The sequence below is a fragment of the Fonsecaea nubica genome (genome assembly GCF_001646965.1).
Source record: "Fonsecaea nubica strain CBS 269.64 chromosome Unknown Scaff37, whole genome shotgun sequence".
In the NCBI taxonomy this organism is placed as follows: domain Eukaryota; kingdom Fungi; phylum Ascomycota; class Eurotiomycetes; order Chaetothyriales; family Herpotrichiellaceae; genus Fonsecaea; species Fonsecaea nubica.
This window is the reverse complement of record NW_019173710.1, coordinates 53,743-68,329: the sequence shown is the minus strand read 5'-3', so window position 1 is coordinate 68,329 and position 14,587 is coordinate 53,743. Positions and strand designations below refer to the sequence as shown.

The following is a 14,587-nucleotide window of genomic DNA, read 5'->3' as shown; positions in this document are numbered from 1 at the left end:
CGGTATGTAAAGGGCACTGATATGTCACTTCGAAAGAGGATGCAGGCTCGAGAGATGTATACATACACCACGCAAGTCGAAGTGGAACTGGGTGCGATACCTGGCACACAGGAAAGTCGTAGTTGTTCATCGATCAATCCACATCAATCGATCGACCAAGATATTCATGAATTCGCATTCGCATTTATAAGAATTATTTTCTCTCTCCCCCGGACGACTTCTACTTTTTCTTGTACTTCTCCACCTCCTCCTCCTTCTCCTTCTCCTCCTTCTCCTACTTGTTTCTAGCGCCGCGGCTTGCAGGTCAACTCCCTTCTTCGTTTTTTCGAGGGTGTCGTCGTTATATACTTTATTTACAAAATGTAAAAACTAGATTCAATTATTCGCAACTCTCCATGTCTCGTAGTCCGTTTGTGTACCGGCTCCACGTGCGTGACGCTGCGTATACACACATGCATGGGATAAACACCTTGGTATGCTAAGGGGCGATTACCTACGGTACATACATGGTCATAGCCAGGTACATAAAGTAGGGTTGATGGGTTGGTTGACTGTTCAATCTTCAGACCTTTTCCGAGGCCTCTTCCTGAATCTCCGTGGTGGGGGGGGAGGTCGAGTCGTCGGCACCACCGACCACGGTGGACGGCGAGTGGACAATGTCCTTTGACTTGAGGAAGTCGTCGAGCTCGCGGCGCTGCTCGTCGCTGATGTCGTTGACGTGGACGGCGACGTCGTCGCCAAACTGCTTGGAAATCTCCTCGAGCGAGAGGCGCGCCGTCTCGGGCCAGAAGAAGTAGATCATGGGCAGGTAGACGACGGTCCAGCACACAATCACCAGGTAGTACTTCCAGCCGATGGTGACGAAGCCGATGGGCGCCGTCTGCAGCAGGATCAGCGTCGCCGCGAACTGCCCAAACAGCGAAAAGCCCATCCCGATCGGCCGGATCTCGGTCGGGAAGATCTCGCTCACGTACAGGTACATGGTCGTGTCGCAGAAGGTGCCCTGGAAGGTTAGGTAAAGGAACACGATGAACACCCCGCCCGCGTTGCCGCCCTTGTCCGTGGTGCCCGCGTACGTCGCAAGCAAAGCGCACAGGATCGATGTCGTCACCAGGCATCCCGCCGTGCCGAACAGGTACATGAACCGTCGCGAGTTGACCTTGTCGTGGAGCCACGCGCCCAGGGGGTTGTAGATGACACCTGTTACATCAGAGTCAGTGCAAGTCACACAAGGAAGGCTATTGACGCAGCAATGCTTACCGGCTGTGGTGAGCCAGACCGCCGAGAGGAGCAGAGGCATGGATCCCGTCTGCCCGAGGTTCGTGTACAGAATGACCATGTAGTTGTTCTAGGACCCGTGTCAGCAACCTGATCGCAAACAGATGAGTGACTTCAGAGGGACGTACAATGACCAGCACACCGGCAAACTCGGCTCCCCACTGCGTCAAGAAGCCGATAATCATTCTCTTGCGATAGCTCTTCTTCTTGATGCAAGCCATCCACGGACCGTATCCCACCGCCCTGAGTTTCGCGGCGTCCAGGGCGATCTGTTCTTTGGTCTGGTACAGTTCCTCCTTCGCGACAAGGTCGTCTGGGTCGTCCGGCGATCGGCGCAGAGCCTGGATGACGGTCCAGGCCTCCTCGATCCTGCCCTTCTGGAGGAGCCATCTCGGCGACTTGGGGATCCAGATTGACGTGACTCCCAACACCAACGGTGGCAGAGTCTGGACGCACAAGGGAAACCTCCACGCGAAGGACGGGTTCTTGTCCGTGGCAAAATAACACGCGTATCCAAGCCATCCGGAGAGCATGTATCCAAACACCAAAAAGATTGCATGATGGCCAACGAGCCAGCCACGATTCTCAGGCGGTGCCAACTCAGACAAGTACATGGGACAAGCAGTTACAAGGATCCCAATGCCCAGTCCAGATATGACCCGTCCAACGTGGAACATGCTGTTACAGATGTCAGCGTTGTTGTAGAGGGCAGATAGCGGATACGGAGCATCAGCAACTTACGCCAGCGCCGCGGCACCACCTTGAAACGCGCCTCCGATGATGGCCAAGAGAGCTCCGAGTTGAATACTTCGTTTGCGGCCAATGGCAGTAGCTGACCAAGCAATGAAGAGAGATCCGACTGCTCCGCCTGCACTGTATAAACCGTTCGCCGTCGCAATTGCATCTGTGGTCTTTCCGCCGTAACCTGGCTCCCCTTGCATGGGGAGGTCGAAGAATTGATACCATCCTGGCTGGCCAATGGTGCTCCCGATGATGGCCGAACAGTAGCCATATGTCTGATAGAGTCAGTCTCTTTCTCCTAGGAGTAATACAGAAGGGCTGATGGAAGCCTTGTGACAGCGACTTACCATAGAACCGAAAGCAACGGCCACGGTTACTAGTCTGTTGTACAGACTCGAGTGAGACGAGGCGTGTCTCTTTGTAGCCCCCATGATGGTCGACGCGGCTGGCTAGGAAGAGCCAAGCAGGTATCACTCGATGGAAGACGAAACAGTCCTGAAGAAGAACGGTTTAGGGAGAGGAGAGACAATCCGAGTGATCGGTCCAGAGGAGGACACGGGGTTAATGTGGTTCGCGGTGGCCAGCAACGGCCATGGCTGGTGGTGAGTGAGTAATATCTGGAGTCGGTCTTCGCGAGTCCCTGAAGGGCCACCCTTCTTTTTCCTGCGGGGTTCTGGGGCTGGGGAGCACCTTAGGCCTCGGGGAACGAAGTTAGCCTTCCCGCCCTGAATAATCTCTCCATCGTCCAGCAGCGATGTTGGAGATGCGAGACCGCCAGAAGAGTGCGGGACTCGGTTCCCGGTGATTCAGACCAATTGAGAAGACACGCAAAGTTGCCACAGCCATCTTTTACCTCGGACCACAGAAGACGGCAGTGGTGTAGCACGAGAGAGGTTCTTGACGAATCCTGACGGCGGCTGGCAAATGCTGGCTACTGAAGAAGTGTCGGGAGGGACCACAACAATCTCCGGCGACATTTCGAGGCAAGAAAACCCCGTCGAGGCTTGTGGGCCTTGTCTCGCCCAAGCGCCTGGGCGAAAAGAATCTTGGAATCAAGCGAGCGGAGCGTGCCCTGCAGGTCGCCTTTTGCAGAATGACTCGTACAGAGTGGGTAGCCCATTTTTGAGCCAAAATCGATGATAAGATGCAAAAACCATCCCCGTGCCAGGTGACAATCCACCAAGGATTCTGGGGCATGCACGTTGGGACACTGCCTCGCTGGTAGTGGACTGCACGGTCAACGCCAGGTCTGTGAGCGAGACGATCAGCAGCGCCAGTCAGCAAATGGTTCTCGCATGTCACCCACCTGTCCTTAGGTAGAAGTGGTCCACAGAAGCAGCAGGCATGAAGCGGGACGGCGCGGTGCCTAAAGGTTCCGTCCAGGCATGTGTAGCATGCTAAGGTACCTAGCGGGAAGCACTGATATGGTTGGTGAGACAGGGGAGGTTGCGTAAAAACCAGCGCGACAGGTTATCTGCCAGTAGCCAGCCACATGTCAGTACATATATCTTGCCTGGTTATGAACATTAGGAGACATAAAAGGTACAAGTCGTTGAAGTTGAAGTTGTCGATGAAGCTTGGAAAACTCTGATGCCCGCAAAATCCTTGATCCGCTTAAAGCAGCAACAGCGGCAACAACTGCACCAGCAAGAACAGCAACGAATGGCCACATGTCAGCTTCATTCATTTCCCCTGCCACTTCTCACCAAGGACTAGGAGCAGCTGCACTGCTTCCACTCCCGAAAGATGTAAGGATGCTACGACTGCAGCAAATGTGCATCTTGCTTATCTGGACACCTGCTGTTTCTTGTATCTTCCGAACTACAGATCCTCACATCAGTGCCGCTATCCTCGACGCAGCTCGCTAAGGTATCAGCGCAAGCGTCCACGACAAGGCAAGGCATGGCATTGACAGAGCTCGACATGGATCAGCTCAAGACTGTACAGTGGTTTCTTCAGGGCCATGGTCCATGTCATTGGCGACCTCTATCAAACGCATGAGGCCCGGTCAACACAGAAGGACCCTGGAGCATCCTCCTCTAGACCACATTATCATGTTGTACTCGTGTCCAGCTCTGCTAACATTCATTATGCAGCTTTTTTTCTCGACATATCTCCTGGTCATTGGATCTGGAGACTCGAGCGTGCTCTTTCATGACATACCTTCTTGCAAACCCATCGTCCTGCACACTGCACCATTTGTTGACGAGGATTTGTATGAGAGAGTCTAATATGCTTTTTAATATCTCTGGCATCGGAGTCTAGCTTTCCCTCTTCAATCGAGTGACTCTACGTCATCCGAAAAGTGACTGAGTTATCTTTTCAAGTTCTTTTCAACATCCTTCAATACCTTGATTAACCTATCAAGACAAACCGTCAGCACCACGTCGAGGCAACAATCGCAATATCATACCTTTCCAACCCCATGCTCAGTTCCTCTCTCGGTGTCGCAAACGTTATCCTAAAATTGCCGTTCTTCTCACTGGCGAAACTCGCCCCCATGGCCAACCACACGCCGCCGTGGGCCATTTTCCAATTCAGCTCCAGCTCGGCCTCGACGCTGTCCTCTCTGAGATAGCGACTCAGGTCGACCCAGATGAAACTCGTCACGCTCGCCTTGGTATACGGGATATCGTGCCGTTTCAGAAACGAGGTGGTGAACTCGTAAGCGTCCGTCATCCTCTGCTGGAGCAGCGGGAAGTACGTGTCCAGAAATGGCAGGTCGTTAAGGAGATTCAGCCAGGCGTGCTCGGCGAGCTGGGAGGCGCGGCTGAAACTCGCCACGGCGCGGAAACACCGCATCACGGTGCCGTTGGCGGCGGGCGAGATCAGCGCGCCCACGCGGATCCCGTTGGCGCAAAAGTCCTTGCTCATGCCGTAGATGACGTGCACCAGCGACGGGTCGATGTACTCGGCCAGGTTGAACGAGAGCACCGACACAAAGGGCGCCGGGTTGGGGATGTCGGTGCTGGGGAAGTTGGAGCGTGCGTAGACCTCGTCCGAGATCAGGTGGATGTTGTGCTTTGCGCAGAGCTGCATGATACCCGTGAGGAAGTCGTTCTCGTACGGTCTCCCCAGCGGGTTGTGCGGGTTGGACAGGAGGATGGCCCTGATGGGTACGCCGGCAGCGTTGGATCGGTGTAGAGCAGCTTCGTAGAAAGGGACCGCCGCGGCAGAGGTGGGATCCGTATCAGGGCCAAAGGGGACAAGGACGGGCTTGACTCTGAGGTGGTCCTCAAGCTCGTGCCCATGGTCAGCTTCTGACCGAACGGGCAAGATCCTTCCATCGTCACGGCGTGTTTGCTCCAAATCGAAAGGGATTCATGACAAAGGCAGACGGGCAAACCAGGAAGTACTGGCTAGATATGAAGAAGAATGCGAGATAGCAGGGGGATGGAAAACGTACTTTGCCCTGGCTTCAATATCCGGGAAAAATCCCACATAGAGCGGCCTGCCCACGAGGATGCCGTCGCCAGGCTCCCCGAGACAGAAAGCCAGATTATCCACGGCGTTGCCCGCGCCGAGACAGACACAGACGTTCTTCTCGTCGATACCCATACTAGGCCGAAACACGTCGCGCACGAACGCCGCCAGCGCCCTGCGCAGCTCGAGCGACCCCGTCGGCCCCTGCCCGTAGGTCAAGTGCCACGGCGTGATGGCCGTGTGGGCGTTGATGTGCGCACAGATCTCGTCGCGCATCAGCTTGTTCTCGGCGATGGCCAGCGCGACGATGCCGTCCGGGTTGGTTTCGGGGTCGTACTGGTTGTGGAAGCAGTGCGAGCGGACGGCGTGGAGGTTTGGTGTGGGCGGGACCAGGTTGGATAGTGCCCGTTGCGAGACGTAGCCCTTCTCTGGCATCTTCTGGTCCTTTTCCCCCCTGTCTGTGGACGAGGACTTGTGTCTGGGAGACGGGGAAATGGAGAGGGTGGCGGGGTGGAGGGAGGGCTGGAAATGAGATGATGATGTGATGAGGGCGGCGCTCCCGCGAGGAACAATGACAGGGAGTCGTTTGTACATGTATCATGGACTGTTGCTCTAGCTGAATATTTCCATGGTTGAGAGGGATGTTTCGTCGACGTTGATTGACGGGGAGATATGCACCGGGTCCATGAATCCGTCTGGACAGCCAATAAGATGTAGCGATGTTGCGTCTAGTCAGACGTAGCTACATGTACCTCGTATATCTTCGACCTCATCGCAATTTATGAGCCTCGATCATCAACCTGCAGAAGGTGAACAGATGTCGATCTATCACGGAATTTGCACCTTGCTTGATCTCACTCCTCTGGCTCCTCGCCGTATGTCCAGGTCGCTGGATGGCGTGTTCAGTTGGCATACAACTCTTTATTTAAGGAGAAGCACCCTATCTCTACCCGAATATGCTGTTCCTCGGACCCCCATCATGCTGACTTTGTAAAGTGGTGAAACCAATGATAAAATGAAATCATCCAACAAGGCTGGATACAAAGGGTATGCATGGCCCAAACTGCATAACTTGACATAAGACATATGTACTACTCATAGGACTATTCCCGCTTCCTGATTTTCCCCACAATCAACACAGAGCGAGCAACTCTTTGACAGTGTGCTTCTCGATACTATTGACCACGTCGCGGATGGCCTTGGCCTTCTCCTCTCCAGACACCGGGTTCACCAGGCTGAAGAACTTGGCGTCGACCTGCTCGCGGGTGAACGGGTGCTGCAGCTCGCCGAGGGGATAGGGGATGTCGATCTCTGCGACCTCGCCGTTCGCGTACTCAACTTTGAGCTTGGAGCCGAACTCCTTGATGGAGGAGTCGCCGACGCAGGTGATCTTGTCCGACAGCTCGCGGATCTGCGGGTCGGCGAGGCGGTCCTTTTCGTAGCAGCGCACGCCGTTGTCGGAGCCGTACAGGAAGCTGTTGGCCGTGGTGAAGTAGGCCGAGAACTGCGCGTCGACCATGTTCTCCGGGTGGATCTTGTTGGGGATCGGGGCGCCCACGACGCTCACGTTGGCCGGGCTCAGCGACAGCGTGATGCTCTTGACGTCCTGCGCCTTGGAGCAGCCCTTGTCGCGGCCCAGCTTCACCGCGTGCTCGATGAAGCCGTGCGTCATGCGGCACGCGGGAAACGGCTTCAGCGACGTCTCGAGGAATTCCCACCTCTTGCCCAGATCCGCCGTCAGGTACACCAGGTCCTTGTCCGGCTTGGGGCTGTACGCGTGCAGGAACCCAAAGGTGCCCTCGAAGATCTTGGCCGCGCCGATGACCCCCGCCTCGGCCAGCGCCACGCTCACAAACGCGTCGTGCACCGCGAAGCCCGGGTGGAGGCGTTTGTTCCAGCTCCCGTTCTCGAGGTATTGCATCGACCCGGCGGCCTTGGACCCGGCCAGGCCGAATGCATTCTCGACGACCTCGGCCGACAGGCCCTTGAGGACCGCAATTGTCGCAACAGCGCCGAAGATGCCTGCGGTCGCGGTGTTGTGGAAGCCGCGCGAGTAGGCGTCGTTGCCGAGCTCCTTGCCCAGACGACAGGTGATTTCGTACCCGACGGCGACGGCTAGCAGGAAGAGGTCCATGCTCGCCTGGTCGCCCAATAGTTCCGCCTGGGTCAAGCCCGCGCCGATGGCCGTGACGCCAGCGTGCAGCGTGCCCTTGGCGTAGGTGTCGTCAAAGTCCAACGAATGGCCCAGCGTGGCGTTGAGCAGGCCCGCGTACTGGGGCGTGAAGGATTTGCCCTTGCCAAGAACCGTGCAGGAGCCGTTGTCCTGGCCGCCGAGGGCCTTGACGGCCGCGCAGAACGGCAGCGTCGACTCGGATGACTGGCTCGCCGCGAGGGTCACGCCGATAAAGTCGAGAATGTACTCCTTGAGCCGGTCCCGGATGTGCGGGGTCAGGTCTTTGGTGCTCGCATTGGCGACGAAGCTCGAGAAGATGCTGGTGACGGGGATGTCGCCCGGCTTCTGTGCGGCATGGCCGTTGACGGCTGTGTTTGAGGCAGGCATGGCGAGCCGAGGGGAGGAGAGTGGTGGTGGTGATGGTGTGAGAGAAAAGGAGAGGGGAGGATATGTCGGGACGGGTGCAAAATTTCAGTCCTCCAAACTCACTTTGTTACAAATATAATATTCTCCAGGGTCCAAGTACTGATGGAGTAGAGAGAGAGGGTGAATTTCTATATCCTCGCGGTACTCGTGGATAGTGTAGTGTGGTACTCGTTCGAAGAGGTTAGAGATAGAATTGACAATGTTAGATCCTGTCCTGTAGGTAATCAATCAACCCTCACACTCTCTTTCTTTCTTACCCTCTCTCTCGGTCTGCTACTTACTTACTACCCACAAACTTACGACCGTAGGTTACCCTTCTTATCCCAGTCCGAGCCCGCGCAAGACTCCCCACATTCCCGTTACCGAGAACCCCCTCATTCATCATCACCTGTTTTTTCGAGGCGGGCGTCCCGTTTTTCGCCTCGGGAAAGCCAGATTTCGTTTCGTTGGAGAAGAAGAAAAAACAGAAGCCGAGGTCGGGCCGTGCGTGTCTCGAAAAAATGGCTCCCGAGAAACTGAGCCGATCTCGGAGTTTGCGATATCTCGGAATCGGTTGGTGCGGTTTACGCACAAAGTACAAGTACGAGGGTTTTCGCTGTGGGCACATGCTACTTACTGGGTTCTACTGGTTCGGAGGCAAGGACGTAAAATAGTTTCTCGTATTGTGTGATCGCAGGCCCGCATCCTCGAGAACCTACTTACATACGCTGGAGATCCTAGCAAAAATACGACAAGAGTGCTTATGCAGGCCTCCACTAGGGTTCCTTATGTGGCACTCACTCCAGTCATCGCCTTGTCCTCCAACCATGGTTATGGACATTGTATTATCACCCCCCCTCAACAACCGCAGCATGTCTCATCGGACAGGAAAGAAAGAGCGCAAAACTAGCCAGCAACCGAATCACTGCGTCGTTGCATAGTCTGCAAGTGCTGTTTGATTGTAAAACAAGTCACAGGCGTGCGGGTGCTGGAGACAATATTTGGGTACCAGCGGCGTTGCTTGGACACCGTTGGCGACCAGATACTCACGGAAATTCAGGATGCGCTGCGACATCTGAGTCGTCCGCTTGATGCCAGTGACAGGGTCTCTGTTGCCGGACCACGAGAGCTCGGCCATGGCGGCTGCCCTCGGCCACATCTTGGAGGAGATGACGGTGTCGTCGACCTGCTCCGACCACAGAGGGACTTCTGTGCCTAGAACGTGGCTCTTCTGTGTGTCGGTGAGATTCAGCGTGAAGTCATAGTCGTATATCCGCTGCCAGGTCTTGTACGGCGCGCACCAGGAGCCTCCATTGCCCCCGTAGTTGAAGGTCGGCACCGAAGCATTGGGGTTGGCCATCTCGTTGTATCGCGGATCGTTGGTTACCCAGCCACCGAACCCACAGTCAAGGTAGAAAAAGTCGGAAGACGACACCACAACGTCATAGCCTAGAGCAGTCAGGTTATGGATGTTCTCCAGGCCGTTGTTCCACGCTTGCATGATGATGTTCTTCGGGACCGTGTGTGCGTGTGGGTAGGCGTTGAGCACAACATCTTCCCACATCATCAACGTCTTGTTCGATACCGAAGTGAAGAGTGGAACGGCGGTGTCGACCCAGATCTGCAGAAGATCATTGTGCGTGCGCGAGGAGTTTTGGGCAAAGTATTGTTGTACCAGAGTGCTGAAGTTGTAGCAGCCCGTTTGGATCTCGTCAGCACCGACGTGGAAGATGTTGTCGGTGAACAAGCTCGAGAGCTCGGTGTAGACATTTTTGATGACTTCATATGTCTTGTTGTTGAGGATGTCGAGCTGTCCCGGGTTTGGCTCCACCGCAGTATGGAGTGCGAAGACGTCGTTTGACCACCAGGAGTTTGCGCACGCAATAATGCTTGGATCAACCTCCGTCCATCCCGATGATGCGTGGCCTGGCATATCAATTTCAGGGATGACACGAACGCCGCGAGCTCGGGCATAAGCAATGATGGACCGAATGTCGTCCTGTGAGTAGATCAACTGGGAAGAATAGGCCCCTTTGGTCATTTGAGGATAGCTCGCCATCTGGAGAGGCCACGATTGAGCGTCCACCAAATGCCAGTGAAGCACATTCAACTTTGAGAGCGCCATGCCGTCAATCTGCTCGTAGATCTTGGGGATTCCAATGAAGTTCCGGCCACTGTCAATCATGACGCCCCGATATGGGTAGTTTGGATAGTCGACAACCGAGACTGGTTGCTCGATCATCAGACCGCCATGGCCATCGGAGATGATGATCTGCTGGAGGGTGGTGAATGCATGAAGGGCCCCCCATACTGTTTGCGCCGTGATATTGACAGATTCTGAGGCTGGGGTTATGTCGATGGTGTATGATTCATCCACTCCTTGTTGTAGATCAGCTTGGGTGTCGGCAATAGTAAGGTCAATCTGACTGAGGAACGAATTCCAACGTTTCACCCTGGACGAGGGTGTCGCGGTTGGAAAGGGCTCGAAAGTGCTAATCGGGGCTTCCACAGCGACGGGGACCCATTTCAAAGTGCTGATGGTGTTCCATGCTCGCGTCCATGCATCGTTGACGACTTGATTGTATGGCGAGTTCAGTACCAAGTACCCAGCCAAAGGTTTCGGTCCTGAAGTGCCCCAGGTTATATTCTGAGGCGCCGGGAGAGGGTTGGCGGCAATGGCACCTACCAAGCCATTCAGAAGGCTGACAACGAGTGTCGTCAGTGGAAAGAGGAGACAAAAATGCATCGCGTACCTTGAGCACCAGAGAGAGAATTGAAGCCCGTCAACAGTTCACTTGACAGAATGGAGGGATGCAAGACTATTATGTCTTTGGACGACTGAGGTAACACAGCCTGAAGCTCCTTGCAGCCTGTCCAGTCACCGCATGTTTAGGTGACACAACATCTGCAACGTTCCGTAGACATGGTGAGTGACCTTGCAAAGGAGGCCATGGACAAGACATTGAGGTTGTGATTGCGATAGAGTGATATGTTCTCTGATGTAACTATAGAAACCATCCACGCATATGGAGAGTTGTGCTCTACCTTGTTAGTGATGGGCACCATGGAAATTGCGACCGTGACATTTGATAGATGGTGGCTAGTGAAGCCGTGTCCAAGTAGCCAAATGTGGCTGGTAAGGCTGAGGTTTGGATGACTGCGGGGGAATCCATCCCAAAGCTCTCGATGCTACCTTAGCATTGGGACGCTACAGCCACCTTCCTTTATCAGTCACTATCTGAAGTGCGTGAGAGATACGGGCTGGTATCGGCCTCGGCAATCTCCCCAATGGCTGATCAAACCAGCCTTATCCTATTTCATGACGGCGAGCGAGGTGGGAGGACGACTTCAAAAGGTCATCGGTGAGATGAATCCTCCAGCTACTACCATACCATGGCTAGGAACACATCTCGTAGCCCGGCTTGTGGGAATGACTGCCATCCTGCCCCTGGGAACGTTATAGTGTGATACAGAGTATACCACCCGCTAGTCAATAGCTCACTGCTGTACACGATATCTTTCGTGAGGTGTGTACATAAGTCACCCGACTGCGACATGATTCGTGTGGACACATCTATGGCAGCCAGCTCAACAGTTTACCAGCCATGCCTGTCTAGGTCGACCAATGCAATCTTTTATGTGCCAGAAGCGACCGGAGGTTTTCCGAGACATCCATTGTGATCCAGGCGCCATGAGATTATCAGGTCGTCAGGGTACCAGGTATGTCGCTTAGCTTCTGGTTGTTCGGGATTAAAGGGGGAGGTGACGGATGGAGGTGTCGTCATGGCCATCGCAGACCTGTGGAACAAGCCGATCGAATTGCTTGAGATGAGAGTTCGGATATCAAGTGACAAGGAATCATGATCTGGCAATGTCCCAATATTCGCAGCTGAAGATTGGAGAAGAGACTAATCCATTTATGGACTAGTCTCTTGGCAGTCAGATGTTGGGGACCTTCATCAGAACAAATATCGATCACCAACTTTGCTGGGCCAGAAGCATGGAGCAAGGTCGGCCTTTCTGTTGTCATCGGACGGTAGCTGCTGTACGGTGATAGCGATGAGCTTAACTTTCCGTGCCAAGCGCAGAAGCCGGGGACGAATAACAAATACTGCAAATGGGTGACGAGAACCACCGCGCCCTTGCGCCCAGCGACGAGGCGCAATATGACGATTCAAGACCTGCAAAGAGGCAGCGCAACTTTATTGCCCGACAAGCCTGCGAAGCATGTCGCCTCAAAAAGACAAGATGTGACGAGGATATGCCTTGTAGTCTGTGCAAAAGCCTGGGGATCGAGTGCACCTACGCAGAACGTAAACCGACAAAGTGGGTCACAGCCTTATACCCTCGTATGCGTTGATCAGCGGCTGACCGGAATGTAACAGAAATGAAATCTCGATGAGCATGATATTCAATACTCTAAGGCGCATGGAGTCGAAGATCGACCACATGTCCGGCCCAGCGTCAGCAAAATCGGTTCATGAGCTCGAGGCTAACAAGGGAGGCGATTCCAATCTACCACATCATGAGAGCCCTTATCATATGGATTCAGTAGTGTCTCATCAATCTTTTCCTTCCCCACTGTCAAGTACGAAGCAATTGCCCCGACTGTTGAACACCCAATCTGCAGTTCTATCATTTAGTGCCCGTCGAACGATCCACTGGCCAGGGGTGCAGGCTCTACTCCCAAGCGGTCTGACTTCCGAGGTTCGAAAGCTGGAGGGAAGCTATCCTACTCATCTGGAATCCGCGCGACCGTCGCTTGAACCCGTTATCTCAGCGCAAGGCGCCTTGTCGACGCTTGACTGGCTCGCCTCCCTCAGCCTGTCTTCCGTCAAGGACCTGTCGAATGCTTATTTCGACACCTTCAACCGGGTGTATCCATTCATCGACCGCGATTTCTACTTTCTCAGCACTCTTGCTGTTGTAGTTCGAGAGGGATTTGGCCACGACATAGAGTCGTGTCTCGTGCTAAATGTCATGGCTCTGGGGTGTATGGCCATAAAGGCATACGAAGAAGGCGGATTTGAGATATCAAATCAAGCCTCGATAACCCCAGTCATACGACACATCATCGAAGAAGAAATCGCCGGCCTAAGCTTTTTCAACGAAGCCCGGAGGCGAGTCGGCTTCTGCCTCTCTGAGCGAGACATTCAGGCTTGCCAGTATTACCTGACATCGGCCGTGTTCTTTGCACAAACGATGCGTCCAGTGGATAAATGGCTGGAGACCAGTCGGGCGGCAATGATCTGCACTGCATACTGGAAATGCCCACCCGAAGCGACCGATGAGTGGCTAGCAGACATGCAAGCAAGGCTATTCTGGTGCTCACTTATGATGGAGAGTCTTGTCGTTCAAGAGTTGGAGCTTCCACCAAGTGGTCTGAAAGCGTGGGAAGACGACGTACCCCTCCCCAAATTTACCACATATCCTTATGCCAGCGGTTCGCGCCCCCAATATTCGGACGACTCGTTCTACCACTATCATTTTCTAGCGCAGATCGCCCACAGAATAATCCTCAACCGGATCAGGGACGAACTATTCTTCAGCAATCCCTCAACTAAAGTTGCAGAAGAGCTTCGCCACCAGCTTGAGCAGTGGCGTGCCAACCTTCCTCAGGCGCTACGCTATGCTAGCGACCGAGAACAGCATGACTTTGACTGTCCGGCGGACGCAGTTGTCGTCGCCTTGCTTCAAATGCGTTACCGGGTGTCAATTTTCCATCTAGGCCGACCATTCCTGTATAAAGCCATTCAAAATCCTGCGTCAGTCAACGACATCGAGCTCAAATTATGTGCAGAAGCACTCGAATATGCCATGGATTGGCACATGACGTTGGACGTCTGTGCGAGGATGCACAACTTTGAGCCCGTCAAATACTTTGCGTGTGGCCAATTCTTTGGGCAGCTACTCATTTTCTACGCTTTCAAGAACTCACCTGATCGTCGACTGCGAGACACGCTTCCATCGGGATACGAAGCCTGGTGCACCAAGATGCTGGCCTTCATTTATGGTTTTGTTGATTCGAGTCCAACGATTGCCAAGGATCTGGAATTACTCTCCTCCTTGTATCACATTCAGGATGGATGAGAAGTTGGCGTGCTACTGAGAAAATCCTTTGAAATTGTTGGCTTGAAGTTGGTCGAATGGACATTCAGCAACCACCAAGATTCATCAGCTCTGGGAAAGTGGATTGACTTGTCGAAGGGCAGAGGAAACCAGCTCCTTGACCTGCCAGCTGAGGTCTTCCTATGTGGATCAAATTGGTGACTGCATTCAGAAGCCTCATTTTGTATTCCAACCCTGTGTTAGGAGCAACCGCAATGCTCTAGGATGTCACGATGAAGCTGAATCGTACCATCACAGAAAGGAATCTTCACCTACACAGACTGCACATCAAGCTATGTGTTCCATCCAATTCACGGTCCTGGACAATGCTAAAAGCCCAAAAACACCTCCGAGGATATTTGGACCTTGCGCCAAACGGCAAAAACTTATCACAGAACAGCTCAACCTACTGGTCTGTGATAAGGAAAACTCGCCCTTGCGGGTTTGGTTTTTTCTCGG

At 53.9% G+C, this 14,587-nt stretch overlaps 5 protein-coding genes across 5 annotated transcripts; 1 reads left to right on the top strand and 4 right to left on the bottom strand.

Annotated features, from left to right (window-relative positions):
• Positions 1-562: 562 nt before the first annotated feature.
• Positions 563-2,450, bottom strand: AYO20_06042 (hypothetical protein; the record flags this gene model as incomplete). The annotated part of the gene is made up of 5 exons (XM_022644333.1): positions 563-1,200; positions 1,261-1,348; positions 1,407-1,956; positions 2,020-2,294; positions 2,367-2,450. 5 exons carry the CDS (start codon positions 2,448-2,450, stop codon positions 563-565), a joined length of 1,635 nt encoding a protein of 544 aa, XP_022499637.1.
• A 1,945-nt stretch (positions 2,451-4,395) lies between these two features.
• On the bottom strand, positions 4,396-5,877 carry AYO20_06041 (hypothetical protein; the record flags this gene model as incomplete). The annotated part of the gene is made up of 2 exons (XM_022644332.1): positions 4,396-5,299; positions 5,426-5,877. 2 exons carry the CDS (start codon positions 5,875-5,877, stop codon positions 4,396-4,398), a joined length of 1,356 nt encoding a protein of 451 aa, XP_022499636.1.
• Positions 5,878-6,574: 697 nt separating this feature from the next.
• Positions 6,575-8,002, bottom strand: AYO20_06040 (hypothetical protein; the record flags this gene model as incomplete). Its single annotated transcript, XM_022644331.1, has 1 exon — positions 6,575-8,002. The coding sequence occupies one exon, from the start codon at positions 8,000-8,002 to the stop codon at positions 6,575-6,577; it is 1,428 nt and encodes a 475-aa protein (XP_022499635.1).
• Positions 8,003-8,942: 940 nt separating this feature from the next.
• Positions 8,943-10,766, bottom strand: AYO20_06039 (hypothetical protein; the record flags this gene model as incomplete). Its single annotated transcript, XM_022644330.1, has 1 exon — positions 8,943-10,766. The coding sequence occupies one exon, from the start codon at positions 10,764-10,766 to the stop codon at positions 8,943-8,945; it is 1,824 nt and encodes a 607-aa protein (XP_022499634.1).
• A 1,371-nt stretch (positions 10,767-12,137) lies between these two features.
• AYO20_06038 (hypothetical protein) lies at positions 12,138-14,110 on the top strand (the record flags this gene model as incomplete). The annotated part of the gene is made up of 2 exons (XM_022644329.1): positions 12,138-12,346; positions 12,406-14,110. 2 exons carry the CDS (start codon positions 12,138-12,140, stop codon positions 14,108-14,110), a joined length of 1,914 nt encoding a protein of 637 aa, XP_022499633.1.
• Between the last annotated feature and the right edge of the window lie 477 nt (positions 14,111-14,587).